The 15,585-nt window shown below is 35.7% G+C and overlaps 1 protein-coding gene across 27 annotated transcripts in view; it reads left to right on the top strand.

Annotated features, from left to right (window-relative positions):
* Nucleotides 1-15,585, top strand: part of AKT3 (AKT serine/threonine kinase 3) — a 395,069-nt gene that overhangs the window by 66,491 nt on the left and 312,993 nt on the right. For 6 of the 27 annotated variants that reach the window (XM_079905022.1, XM_079905020.1, XM_079905013.1 and 3 more), the window contains one exon: nt 540-600. The exons of the other annotated variants lie outside the window; for them this stretch is intronic. In XM_079905022.1, coding sequence (XP_079761148.1) covers nt 540-600 — 61 coding nt within the window. The remainder of the gene's footprint in view (nt 1-539; nt 601-15,585) is intronic. 27 annotated transcript variants of the gene reach the window in all.

Raw genomic sequence — 15,585 nt, forward strand, 5'->3', positions numbered from 1 at the left:
TTATGAAGAGAAATGTAGGAAGAAGAGCAGGATTGCAGGCATTCTGATTAGAGGTGCTTTCTTCACTCTATCAAGAGACAAGGAGAAGATGGATGCAAATGTTAGGTTTATAGATGTAGCATAAAAATTCTAAGAGTAGAAGAAAAGAGAACCTTTAATATTGTTTGTATGTATATGATCTTTAAAATGCAATTCTTAATTGTTTTTATTCAAATCTTTATTTTTCTTTTCTCTGATTTCATTGATAAGGATGAGTTTTTCTGTGAGCCCAGGAAGGCAGAAATATCATTTATATCTTCATCCACAAATAATACTAAATTTGTTTTGCTGGATTTTGAAAAGTTCTGTGTTAGACATTTTGAATCTTAGACATATTTTGACATTTTAGAATTGGAGTATAATATATTCCTATCCTCTAGCTTGTGGATTTACTTTCTCCTCTCTAAGTTAATGAATCAAAGGTTTATTAGCCTTTCTAGGACTTTAAGTATCTCTAATTCTTTCACTTTTGGCAATAATTCTCCACATTTACTTTATAGAGTCCCTTTGGTGGAGGCCACAGGCGGAGAGGAAGCACAGGATTCATAAGATGGAGGGCGGGTGAGTGACTGAGAATTTGGGCTGGACTTGGAAAAAAAAGTGGTAGTGGTTGCACCTTCATAATAGGAATAAATTTGAAGTGTAAGTTGGGACATTACATTGTCTTGGTCAGGTCTGTAAAGATAATGGAATGGTTTTGAGTTTTTTCTTTATGTAAATTTATTAATAATTTATATGACAGAGCTATCATGCCATCTGTACTACAATTTTATCAAAATTCACACTGTGAGCACACAGTCGACAGTTTGCAGGAACATAGAGCCAATAGTTTATCCCAGACTACATCTTTTCTTTGGTAATAGTGGTCAGAAATACATCATTAAATTGTGGTTTGGGACGTATCTTTTTTGTTTTAATAACAGAAATTTCACTTCTTAATAATATAACCTTAAATTGGCATGCAGGTTTACTGATGAATTTATGGATTTTCTATGAGTGTATGTAGTGGTATGTAGTTAGATGAGACTGATAGTAATATTATAAAGTAGAAAAAGTTTTTCTCTAGGACCCTTTCACTGCTATTTCCTTGTTTCTTCAACCTCCTCATTTAGGAGTTATCCTCCATAGATAGGCCTTTCGCTGTTTTATCTTTATCAAAAGAAATCCCCCAGTACTTTAGGGCCTTGACAGGTTACCTCTGAAAGACAAATAGATACATTAAGTGGCAGATTTTTTAACATTTAAATGGGGCTTTTGAAAATCCAAACAGAATTTCCTTTTGGTGAAACTTGAAACATTGACTGACATCTGTTGGGAGAAATATTTTCAGCCAAGAGAGTTTTCTGACTCTGCTCCTTAAGTGACAACATGTTGCCAGGTAGGAAGGGAATGAACACTGTTACATGCTAGTGTCTGAGCATCTGTGCCAGGTCCTTTATACAATATCATTTGATCCCCAAAGGGAGCTTTGTGAGATAGGCATTCTTATTCACATTTTACAAAAGAGGAACTGAAAGGGGCACAGACAGGTGAAGTGACCTTCCTAAAGAGGTCACATCAGAGGCACATCTTTTTTTTTTTTTTTTTTTGCGGTAAGTGGACCTCTCACTGTTGTGACCTCTCCCATTGTGGAGCACAGGCTCTGGACACACAGGCTCAGTGGCCATGGCTTACGGGCCCAGCCGCTCCATGGCTCATGGGCCTAGCCGCTCCATGGCATGTGGGATCTTCCCGGACCGGGGCACGAACCCGTGTCCCCTGCATTTGCAGGCGGACTCTTAACCACTGCGCCACCAGGGAAGCCCTAGGCACATCTTAAAATCAGGACTTTCAGACTCCAAAGCTTTTACATTTACCAGTAGACCAGTATTTGACAGTCATTTTATTTTTTTTGTTTATAATTCTTTTTGGTGAACATAGAATATCTTGCCCTCAAGAATTCCTTTACGTGTTTCTATAGAGAGGGTTCCCCATCTCCTTCGTAAGACACCACTTAGATCCTGCTGCTTGTGGTTGCTTAGTCTCGAACTTTTTATTGTGTTTTTGGCTAAGAGTATAAAATTGCATTATTAGCAGAGATGGTGAACACTACAACATTCAGCTCTAAACATATTGAATTAGATTTGTTTGTTTTTAGCAGATTGGCCAACTTTGAAGTTTGTACTTAGAGTAAGGAAGTGTATGACATATACTACCTAAGTACGTATACTCTAAGTGTATATACAGTATGACAACTGTATGTATGTGAACTATAACATTTGGGAATTACCACAGCAAGAATGAATACATTTCTTCTTATTGATACTTTTGAACAGGTATGTTCAGTGTTACAAACATTTTGAAAATGTTCATTCGACAAAGAAATATAAAGTGCTTGCTATGTGCCAGGGCTATGCTAAATTCTACACTGAACACAACACTAAAAACACATGGTTTCTGCCCACAGTGAGATGATGGTTTAGAAGGGAGACAAACTTGTGAGGTAACTATTAAAATATGCTATAATCGGGGCTTCCCTGGTGGCACAGTGGTTGAGAGTCCGCCTGCCGATGCAGGGGACATGGGTTCGTGCCCCAATCCGGGAAGATCCCACATGCCACAGAGCGGCTGGCCCCGCGAGCCATGGCCGCAAGGCCTGCGCGTCCAGAGCCTGTGCTCCGCAACGGGAGAGGCCACAACAGTGAGAGGCCCGCGTACCGCAAAATAAATAAATAAATAAATAAAATAAAATACGCTATAATCATTACAGTTATGGAGTCTGTAGAAGGAAGAGTGGGTGCACTATGGAAGGACAAGTTAATTGTGCTTGGGTGACTCGGGAAGATTTTGAGAAGAGGTAGTTTAAACTGAAGGCCGAATATATTCTTGACTATAGGAAAATTCATGATCTGCTCATACATATTGTATACACAACATTTGCACGGACAGCATTTCCCTTACTTGTATGCATAAATGTAGTATTAAGTTTGAACACTTAGTGTCTTCCCTTTACCTCTAAATCATACATCCTCCATATATCTTTTAGAAGGCTTCTCCTGTATTTGCTTGTTTCCCTTTATTTTTCTGTTCTGCTGCTGTAAAATTTCTCTGGTTTTTGGAAAGAGGCAGACTAATTGCTGGTTGGTAGAGGAAAGTTACATTTATGATGATTGCTCTATTTCTACATTCTTTAAAACAGTTAGTAGTGAGTGAAGCATCACAATGATGGTGGGAAATGGTAAGGAGAGCAGGGTAATGGAACTAGGTGGCTGATTGCTTTATTATTTTTACTGTCGCACAAATGGTTTTCTTCTATTTAGAATAATCTAAGGACTGAAAGTATGACTAGCTACGTTCTTGAGCTGAAAGTGAAGTTAGAAGACAGTTGTCTGGAGGGAAACATTGCATTCAGTGGTATATTAATGATTTCCTGGCCCATTTTGATTGTAAGGCTTTTTGGTGAATTATACTTATGAAGAGTTCCCCTATGATTAAGTATTAGGATATGTGCCTGTCTCTAATATACATGCTGGTTCTCATAGGCAGACACATTGGCAGATGTTAAGGCAATTCAGTTTAGTTGAGAAAGCCGCATGATATTATGGAAAGAGCCCTGCACCAGACGTTAGGAAAGCTGAATTCAGGTCCTGCCTCTGGCTCTTAGGTAATTTGTTCTCTGCCTTTGAGCTAGTCAGGTGACCTCTCTTAGGCCTCAGTTTCTTGCTTTTTAAATACTGGGTTAGGATAATGCTCCCTAAGGTATTGCTCAACTCACACTTTAATCATTTTATTATTGACAAGGGATTTATTCACCTAAAAATCTATACTGAGTGCTTTCATATTTCAGGTTCTGTGCTAGGTGGTGTAGTCAAAAAGAGACATGGAGGGTAGTCATAGATCAATGGGAGAGAACTGAGAGTTGAGAAACTTATACAACTCTGGTAAATTTTTGACAGACGTAGCAAGACCATTCACTGCAGGAGAATAGTCTTCAACAAATGATGCTGGTACAACTGGATTTCCACATGCAGAAGAATCAATTTAGACCCCTACCTCATACTGTGTACAAAAAATAACTCAAAATGGATTAAAGACCTAAACATAAAAGGTAAAACTATAAATCTCTTGGAAGAAAATGCATAAATCTTTGTGATCCTGGATTGGGCAGTGGTATTTCAGATTTGATACCAAATGCACAAGCAACCAATGAAAAATGGATAAATTGGACCTCATCAAAATTAAAAACTTCAAAATAGACTTTAAAATAAAGACTATTACAAGAGACAAAGAAGGACACTACATAATTATCAAGGGATCGATCCAAGAAGATAAAACAATTGTAAATATTTATGTACCCAACATAGGAGCACCTCAATACATAAGGCAAGTACTAGCAGCCATAAAAGGGGAAATCGACAGTAACACAATCATAGTAGGGGACTTTAACACCCCACTTTCACCAATGGACAGATCATCCAAAATGAAAATAAATAAGGAAACACAGGCTTTAAATGATACATTAAACAAGATGGACTTAATATTTATAGGACATTCCATGCAAAAACAACAGAATACACATTCTTCTCAATTGCTCATGGAACATTCTCCAGGATCGATCATATCTTGGGTCACAAACCAAGCCTTGGTAAGTACAAGAAAATTGAAATTGTATCAAGTATCTTTTCCGACCACAATGCTATGAGACTAGATATCAATTACAGGAAAAGATCTGAAAAAATACAAACACATGGAGGCTAGACAATACACTACTTAAAAACGAAGTGATCACTGAAGAAATCAAAAATACCTAGAAACAAATGACAATGGAGACACGACGACCCAAAACCTATGGGATGCAGCAAAAACTGTTCTAAGAGGGAAGTTATAGCAATACAATCCTACCTTAAGAAACAGGAAACATCTCAAACAACCTAACCTTGCACCTAGAGCAATTAGAGAAAGAAGAACAACCCCCAAAGTTAGCAGAGGGAAAGAAATCATAAAGATCAGATCAGAAATAAATTAAAAAGAAATGAAGGAGACAATAGCAAAGATCAACAAAACTAAAAGCTGGTTCTTTGAGAAGATAAACAAAATTGATAAACCATTAGCCAGACTCATCAAGAAAAAAAGGGAGAAAACTCAAATCAATAGAATTAGAAATGAAAAAAGAGAAGTAACAACCGACACTGCAGAAATACAAAGGATCATGAGAAATTACTACAAGCAACTCTATGCCATTAAATTGGACAACCTGGAAGAAATGGACAAATTCTTAGAAATGCACAACCTGCCAAGACTGAACCAGGAAGAAATAGAAAATATGAACAGACCATTCACAAACACTGAAATTGAAACTGTGATTAAAAATCTTCAAACAAACAAAAGCCCAGGCCCAGATGGCTTCACAGGTGAATTCTATGAAACATTTAGAGAAGAGCTAACACCTATCCTTCTCAAACTCTTCCAAAATATAGCAGAGGGGGGAACACTCCCAAACTCATTCTACGAAGCCACCATCACCCTGATACCAAAACCAGACAAGGATGTCACAAAGAGAGAAAACTACAAGCCAATATCACTGATAAACGTAGATACAAAAATCCTCAACAAAATACTAGCAAACAGAATCCAACAGCACATTAAAAGGATCATACACCATGATCAAGTGGGGTTTTTCCCAGGAATGCAATGATTCTTCAATATACGCAAATCAATCAACATGATACACCATATTAACAAATTGAAGCATAAAAACCATATGATCATCTCAATAGATGCAGAGAAAGCTTTCGACACCCATTTATGATAAAAACCCTGCAGAAAGTAGGCATAGAGGGAACTTTCGTCAACATAATAAAGGCCATATATGACAAACCCACAGCCAACATCGTCCTCAACGGTGAAAAACAAACCATTTCCACTAAGATCAGGAACAAGACAAGATTGCCGACTCTCACCACTCTTATTCAACATAGTTTTGGAAGTTTTAGCCACAGCAATCAGAGAAGAAAAAGAAATAAAAGGAATCCAAATCAGAAAAGAAGTATTAAAGCTGTCACTGTTTGCAGATGATGTGATACTATACATAGAGAGTCCTAAAGATGCTACCAGAAAACTGCTAGAGGTAATCAATGAATTTCTTAAAGTAGCAGGATACAAAATTAATGCACAGAAATCTCTGGCATTCTTATACACTAATGATGAAAAATCTGAAAGTGAAATTAAGAAAACATTCCCATTTACCATTGCAACAAAAAGAATAAAATGTCTAGGAATAAACCTACCTAAGGAGACAAAAGACCTGTATACAGAAAATTATAAGACACTGATGAAAGAAATTAAAGATGATACAAATAGATGGAGAGATATACCATGTTCTTGGATTGGAAGAATCAACATTGTGAAAATGACTCTACTACCCAAAGCAATCTACAGATTCAATGCAATCCCTATCGAACTACCACTGACATTTTTCCCAGAACTAGAACAAAAATTTTCACAATTTGTATGGAAATGAAAAAGGCCCCGAATAGCCAAAGCAGTCTTGAGAAAGAAATACAGAGCTGGAGGAATCAGGCTCCCTGACTTCAGACTATACTGCAAAGCTACAGTAATCAAGACAGTATGGTACTGGCAAAAAAACAGAAATATAGTTCAATGGAACAGGAGAGAAAGCCCAGAGATAAACCCACGCACATATGGTCACCTTATCTTTGATAAAGGAGGCAAGAATATACAGTGGAGAAAAGACAGCCTCTTCAATAAATGGTGCTGGGATAACTGGACAGGTACATGTAGAAGTATGAAATTAGAACACTCCCTAACACCATACACAAAAATAAGCTCAAAATGGATTAAAGACCTAAGTGTTAGGCCAGGCACTATCAAACTCTTAGAGGAAAACATAGGCAGAACGCTCTATGACATAAATCACAGCAGGATCCTTTTTGACCCACCTCCTAGAGAAATGGAAATAAAAACAAAAATCAACAAATGGGACCTAATGAAACTTCAAAGCTTTTGCACAGCAAAGGAAACCATAAACAAGACCAAAAGACAACCCTCAGAATGGGAGAAAATATTTGCAAATGAAGCAACTGACAAAGGATTAATCTCCAGGATTTACAAGCAGCTCATGCAGCTCAACAACAAAAAAACAAACAACCCAATCCAAAACTGGGCAGAAGACCTGAATAGACATTTCTCCAAATAAGATATACAGATTGCCAACAAACACATGAAAGAATGCTCAACATCATTAATCATTAGAGAAATGCAAATCAAAACTGCAATGAGATATTATCTCACACCGGTCAGAACGGCCATCATCAAAACTAGAAACAATAAATGCTGCAGAGGGTGTGGAGAAAAGGGAACCCTCTTGCACTGTTGGTGGGAATGTAAATTGATACAGCCACTATGGAGAACAGTATGGAGGTTCCTTAAAAAACTACAAATAGAACTGCCATACGACCCAGCAATCCCACTACTGGGCATATAGCCTGAGAAAACCATAATTCAAAAAGAGTCATGCACCACAATGTTCATTGCAGCTCTATTTACAATAGCCAGGACATGGAAGCAACCTAAGTGTCCATCAACAGGTGAATGGATAAAGAAGATGTAGCACATATATACAATGGAATATTACTCAGCCATAAAAAGAAATGGAGTTATTTGTAGTGAGGTGGATGGACCTAGCGTCTGTCATCCAGAGTGAAGTAAGTCAGAAAGAGAAGAACAAATACCGCATGCTAACACATATGTATGGAATCTTAAGAAAGAAAAAAAAAGGTCATGAAGTACCTAGGAGTAAGACGGGAATAAAGACACAGACCTACTAGAGCATGGACTTGATATGGGGAGGGGTAAGCGTAAGCTGTGACAAATTGAGAGAGTGGCATGGACATATATACACTACCAAACATAAAATTGATAGCTAATGGGAAGCAGCCGCAGAGCACAGGGAGATCAGCTAGGTGGTTTGTGTCCGCCTAGAGGGGTGGGGTAGGGAGGGTGGGAGGGAGGGAGAAGCAAGAGGGAAGAGATATGGGAACATATGTATATGTATAACTGATTTCACTTTGTTATAAAGCAGAAAAGTAGCACACCAGTGTAAGGCAATTATATTCCAAGAAAGATGTTAAAAAAAAAAATTAAAAACTTATGTGTCAAATGGCACTCTTAAGAAAGTGAAAAGACAACCCACAGGATGGGGAAAATATTTGAAAATCATACATCTGATAAAGGTCTAGTACCCAGAATATATCAAGAATATATGACTCAGTAATAGAAAGACAGCCCAAATTAAAAATGGGCAGCAGATCTGAATTGACATTTTTCCAAAGAAGATACACAAATGGCCAATAATTCATGAAGAGGTGCTCAACATCATTAACCAGCAGAGAAATGCATATCAAAATCACATGAAATATCACTTCACACTCATTAGGATGGCACTAATCAAAAAGACGGATAATGAAAAGTGTTGATGAGGATATGAAGACATTGGAACCCTCATACACTGCTTGTGTGATTGTAAAATGGTGCAGCTGCTTTGGAAAACAATTTGGCAGTTCCTTGAAAACTTAAACAGTTATCATATGACCCAGCAGTTTCGTACTTAGGTGTATATACCCAAGAAAATTTAAATCTTATGTTTATCCAAACCTTGCATATGAACATTCATAGTAGCATTATTCATAAAAGTGCCAAAGTGGAAATAACCCAGATGTCCATTAACTGTTGCATGGGTAAACAAAATATGGAATAATCCATAAAATGGAATATTATTTAGCCAGAAAAGTAATGAAGTGTATACATGCTATACCATGGACGTACCTTGAAAACCTTATGCTAAGTGAAAAAAGTTGGATATGAAAGGCCACATATTGTATGATTCCATTTATATGAAATGTCCAGAATGGGCAAACCCACAGAGACAGGAAGTAGTTTAGTGGTTTTCGGGGCTGGGAGGAAGAAGGAATGGAGAGTGGCTGCTAAAATGGGTTCAGGGTTTCCTTTTAGGGTGATGAAGGGTTCTGAAATTAGTGGTGATGGTTATACAACCTTGTGAATATATTAATACTAAAAACAAAACTACACTTTAAAATGGTAATTTTATGGTATGTGAATTATATCTCAATAATTTTTTTGTTTTTAAAAGACATGGTCCTTTCCTTCATGGTGCTAAAATGAACTGTTAATATGATAGGGATAATAAAGGGTTCCATGGGAGGGATACAGTATGACATTCTGTCCTACTGTGTGGAGTTGGGGGTCAGATTCCTGGAATAAGTAACATTTAAATGGAGACCTGAAGAATTCAAGAATGAATTGAAGTTACGTAGGTGAAAAAACTGGTATAGTGGAAATTAGGAAACAGGGACGAATATATCAGAATTAATAACTTAAAGCCAATTTTAGTTCCAACAGGTATAGGCTCCTACCTCTGGCACTATGTAAGATTGTCACAGATCTTTTACCTTGAGTAATTTAATTATCCTATAATGTGTATTATGAAAAAATTATGTATCTTAACCTTCTGGGGAAAACATTTTTCATGATTTGATTCTAAATATTTAAAAATTTTAGTGTATGACATTTTATAATTTAAAATTTTCCTGAAACCAGAGCTAGATTCTATAATTTGTTTATGCTGGGTTTTTTTTCTCCCCTTTATCTGTTTGTAGATTTTATAAGCCAAGTTTTCAACCTTCCTTCATATAAAAATTCTACTGTTTTCTTTCCTTTTGACAGTTTGAGGTTAATTTCAGATCTTTGTAAGCATTATTTGCTATAGAGTTGGGATAAATACAAATGTTTGTTTCTCTTTGCTGTTAGGTAATAAAATATTTTATTAAGAAGAAATTTCAAACATGTACAAAAGTAGAATAATATAGTCAACACCCCTGTAATCAACACCAGCTTCAAAAATTTCCAACTCATAGCCAATCTTATTATATACCCACCTATTCCTTCACTTCCTAAATTATTTGGAAGCAAATCTCAGAAGTTACATCACTTTATATGCATGTTCATATATCTCTTAATGAAAAGAATTCTTTTCTTTTGAGTATTTTTTAACTTGGAAATTTTTCCATATGAAAACAAATTATTTAAAAAGTTGTCTCTTGCTGGAAATGAATAGCTAATTTGTTACTCTTTTTTTTGCTTATATACAGTGTTCATTTTTTCTAATAAATATTAGGTATGCTTATAAAATGATAAAGTTGATGTTATGAGAATGTGGTTCATAGTCTTTATTTTCCTTGTTGTGATTAACTAGGACTTAGGCATGGTGAAGCTTTACAGCCAGTAGTTATGTCCTTTTACCGTATTCAATGGGCTTTTCTGCTTCGCCTTATAGGAGTGTCTGTATCATTTAACATTATGGGCTACCAGTCCTTGTTGAACACACATCTCTCTTGGCTTCCCTGACATTTGGCTTTCTTGGTTCATCCCTGTATTGGAGTGCTCTTTTACTGACACGTTATCTTTTGATACCACTACATGTGACTATATCTCATCCTTATTCTATTCTTGAGCCTCTTCTGTTCTCTCTGCAAACTCTTTATTTCTGCTGTCATGCTGCATGACATCATAAACATACATTATGTATGTATTAGTGAATCCCAAATATTTGTTACTAGTCAATGAAAGAACCTCTTTAATGTTCTAGTTGATTATTTAAAATGTTCCCATGGATAGATATCCCATTGTCGTGATAAATTCAGCTTTTCAAAATTTTCATCTTTTTTTTTTGATTAATACTGATTCCCCTTCACCTTTCCTCTATTGACAAATTATTAGACTTCTTCAAATCACTAGGCTAGAAATATTCATATCTTCCTCCTCTTTCAACCTCCTATGCACATCCTATTATCTTGTTCTGTTAACTCTTCCTTCAAAATACGTTATTTGCATTTTCATTATTATTACCTATTCTAAGCATTTCCTTTAGGAAATTTCCTAACTACCTTTAGGTCATCTAAGTGCTCTTCTCTCTGATTCCCTAAACCCTGTGTGTTCTCCACAGTCAAGATGATGTATATACATGTCTCTCCCTTATTAGAATTCATACTCTTCAGGGGCTAAGATTGGATTTCATTCATGCTGTGACCATAATACATGAGACATAGTAATATTCATTCAATTGTTAATTGAATTGAATTGGATTTCTAATCTCTTTACCTACTATATAATATCCTGTAATATCTATTTAAGGTCTTGTCTTTCCCTTGCAGTGCATCCTATATAAAGTACTCTTTGAGAATCCAATAAAAGCACTATAGTCTCTATCAATGTGCCCTGCAAATTTCTGTCATGGAACTTATTGCAATCTAAAATTATTGTTTATTTTCTTTTTTATTATCTTTCCCCCCTTTGAATGTATTTCCTGTGATGGTAGGGACCATGTCAGCCTTACACATTTTATATATACATTCTAATATATATGTAAGTATACATTTTAATATAACCTTGCACAGGGTAGGACCTTAATAAGTACTTATTGAATATGAATGGGTATGCTTCCTGCTTAGTTGAGAGCAGTGTACTTATACATAATACAAATAATTTCACAGCAGTTACAAACCTTAAACTTTGAATCTTTGTTTTATTATTGTCAGACTGATTTTTTTTCTTTCTTTTTTGGCCGTGCTGTGGTGCTTGCGGGATCTTAGTTCGCTGACCAGGGATTGAACCTGGGCCCTCAGCAGTGAAAGCGCAGAGTCCTAACCACTGGACTGCCAGGGAATTCCCAGACTGATTTTTTCTAAAACTTTCATTGGTAAAAAGTCTAGTCAAACTCTTCTACCAAACATAAGACAGGTTCTGGGAATACAAAGATAAATAAGAACATCATTCCTGATTTTTATGGAATTTTGGAATAAAGAGAAAGAAATGCTTAAATATTCTTGTGGAGGTCATGGAAAGCTTCCTAGAGGACATCTGGTATCTCTAAGGTTTTTTCAGCTCAAAAATTGTATAATTCATAGGTGCCATTTTCCTTAGCAGTAACAAAAACTTTGGTAGCCGCAAAGCAAAGACTGACTGCTACCAGCAGGATATTCTTGGCTGTTCCCATGGCTGCCCTCATTCTGATTAATTTGAATATTTACTTCAACCTAAGTAGTAACTTTGGAATTTAAATCTAATTCCTTACTAGATAGAGATTATTTTTAGATTACCCATTATTTTGTTAGCTGAGAATAACTCAAAGGAGAATTCAGCAGTGTTGTACATGGCTTTACTGAAGCCAGTGCAAGCTTTCCTTGTTTGTGGTTTGTTTGATTTTTGTTTGGTTAACAAGGGAATTAGGAGATATTTGCACTTAGCACTACTAATACACTATTTTTATACTTGATTTATACAACCGATTTACTTATTTTTGTTTTCACTTTCATTCCCATTAGAAGGTAGGCTCTGTGAGAGCAGAATTTTTGTCTGTTGTGTTCATTGCTCAATAAATATTTGTTGAATGAATACTTAAGAAGTCTATTGGTAGCCTTAACAGAGTAGTTTCAATAAAATAGTGGGGATGGAAGCTAGTTTACATGGTTGAGGACAGCCTGAGCTGATAGTGATTTAAAAATCAAACAGGAATAGGTTTTTTCCCCTCCTTTTAAAACATGTGATAAAGAATATTTATGAAAATTCCCTTCTTAGCCACTTTTGTTTCTTTTTACTGCTGATAGCTTGTCAAATCTCTTTAAAATGAGCATGTCCTATTAGGTTTCTTTTTTGTAATTTATATGTGTCCTAATCATTAAATTTATTTATTACTGTAAGTCATATGATCTCAACTTATTATGCCTTTTTAGATTTTTGAGAAAATGAAAATTTTAGCTGTTCTTTTCTTTAACCTAAATATAGCTGTGAAATGATGTATCAGTAAATAGTTTTAGACCTTAGATGAATTTTATTTTTTAAAATTGCTAAGCAAATGTGTACCGAAAGTAAATATGTGTATAAATGTCTTTACATTATTCAAAATTCTAAAATTAGACATCTGTCTAATGAATGTTGTTCTACATTTTGCTAAATGATTAATAGTAATTAAAAGGTTAAATATAAGCTGAAGAAAGCTTTGAATTTTGAAATGTTTGCAACAGCTAGTAATCTGACTGATGCAGACGTTTTTGTCAAAGTTGAAAAAGTTAGAGCTAATTAATTTCTTGGGAGACATATGATGAAATTGTAGGTGTGATAACATATTTGAGTAACATATGGTAGTTATGGGGCACCTTTCTAATGATTGAGCAGCCAGTTAAATACAGACTTTTTTGGTTGTTTTTCTTTTATTATCATTCTTTGCTACTGTGTATTTTTAAATTAATTTAGCTTTCCGGAGGTCAGTACTCAGGATTTAATGATTTATATTTAAAATATTAACATGAACACTTTACTCTGAATTGGCATAAATTTAGTAAAAAGTTTTCTTAAAAATACATCCCTTTTTTTCCCTCAGCATATGCATGTATTATACTTACGTGATTAAAAACAAATCCAGGGGCTTCCCTGGTGGCGCAGTGGTTGAGAGTCTGCCTGCCGATGCAGGGGACACAGGTTCGTGCCCCGGTCCGGGAGGATCCCACATGCTGCGGAGCAGCTGCGCCCGTGGGCCATGGCTGCTGGGCCTTTGCATCCGGAGCCTGTGCTCCGCAGCGGGAGAGGCCACAGCAGTGAGAGGTCCGCGTACCACAAAAAAAAAAAAAAAAAAAAAAAAAGAATCCGCCTGCCAATGCAGGGGACATGGGTTTGAGCCCTGGTCCAGGAAGATCCCACATGTCGCAGAGCAACTAAGCCCATGTGCCACAACTACTGAGCCTGCACTCTAGAGCCCACGAGCACAACTACTCAGCCCGTGAGCCACAAGTACTCAGTCCGCGTGCCACAACAACTGAAGCCCACGCGCCTAGAGCCTGTGCTCTGCAACAAAGAGAAGCCACTGCAATAAGAAGCCCGTGCACCACAATGAAGAGTAGGCCCCGTTCACCACAACTAGGAAAAGCCCGTGCGCAGCAACGAAGACCCAACGCAGCCAAAAATAAATAAATAAAATAAATTCATTAAGAAAAAATACAATATGCTCTTTAAAAAAAAAAAGTAAATTAAAAAAAAAATCCAGTGTTTGGGGGATTATACTCTCAGTACACATTGTTTAACTCAAATTACCCTTGAATGAAGATCCCCCCCAATGTTACGTGGTTACCTTTGATATACATACAGCACATATAGATACATATTTTAAAAATTTAGCTGTATTTTTCTCTCATAAGGATTCACTATTTGTATTTGGACTAATTTCCTTCCTTCCGGTCTTACTTTCTGAATACTGCTTGATTACGACAACAGATTAAAAAGGAAATAACCATTCTGTTATTAAAATAGTATCTAATACCTTGGTAGAGGAAGTTCTGAGTTAAGAATTTTGCAATAGAGACAAGTTAAGTAGTGACTTAGAGTTTTTCATTTTTTTAAAAGTTGGATTTTTACCAACATTTTTATGATTGTAATCTAGTGTATAAATTAAAAATTTCTAACTATCATTCAAAAATATGCACAGTAAAATAAGTTCAGGATGGAAATGCTTCTGTTGTGCTGCAGAGCCATCCACTGGAGGGTGTTCAAGTTAACTTCTCTTGGTCTCAATATTCTGCTGATTAGGTTGATGAAATGAAAAATAAATGTGAAGGCTGTGCTTTTCTAAGTCTTCTGATATTAAATGAAAAGTGGTATTTGCATCTAAAATGAAATAAACTGAAAGGGAATATAATTTTAAACCTTAAAGGAAAGGTATTGTGAAAATTCTAGAGTTATGAATGAGATAACTGTAACATTCCTTTGGTTTCTAATCTAGAAACTATTCAGAATATTACCGTATTTTTTAATATTCTTACTTTAAAAATTTGCATACAGTTAGAGGATCTAACGTGTCTAGAAACCTCCCAAATTGATTTACTAAACGTTTTTTATATTACCACAATTGTTTTCATTTAAATTTGAGTATCCTACAAATAATTTTGGTATGGACATCTGTTCTATGAATTCTTCCCTGTTCTGAATCTGTTGCAAAGTTTTCCTTGTCAGTTGACATGCTTTTTTAGCCCATGGTGACAAAGACAAATATTCATGAGGGGACTGCTGGAGTATTTTGCTCCAGTTGGGCTCTGAACTTAAGCCTTAAGTTAAGTAATAAAGGTGAACTTTCAAGTCACTCACAATAAAGCACTTACTTTCTCATTAATTTAATAAAATTTCTAAAATTTGCATTATTACCTAATTATCTGTGAACACTGAGTCTTAAAGATAGCAGGATTTTCTGAATATAGCTTACTTTGAAAATGTAAGTTTGAAAAATGACTTTAGAGATTTATTCCAGTTTGAAAAATGACTTTAGAGATTTATTCCAGTGCTGTAAATTTTAAATAATTTAATTGGTTAAATTGTTATGGTGATTAGAATCTTCAGAAACAAAATCCCAGTGAATAGACTATTTGCTTTTTAGAACTTATGAGAGTTTCAGTAGAGTAAAATAATGATTTAGAAATTAATTCATTG

The sequence above is a fragment of the Stenella coeruleoalba genome, assembly GCF_951394435.1.
Source record: "Stenella coeruleoalba genome assembly, chromosome: 1".
Lineage (NCBI taxonomy): Eukaryota > Metazoa > Chordata > Mammalia > Artiodactyla > Delphinidae > Stenella > Stenella coeruleoalba.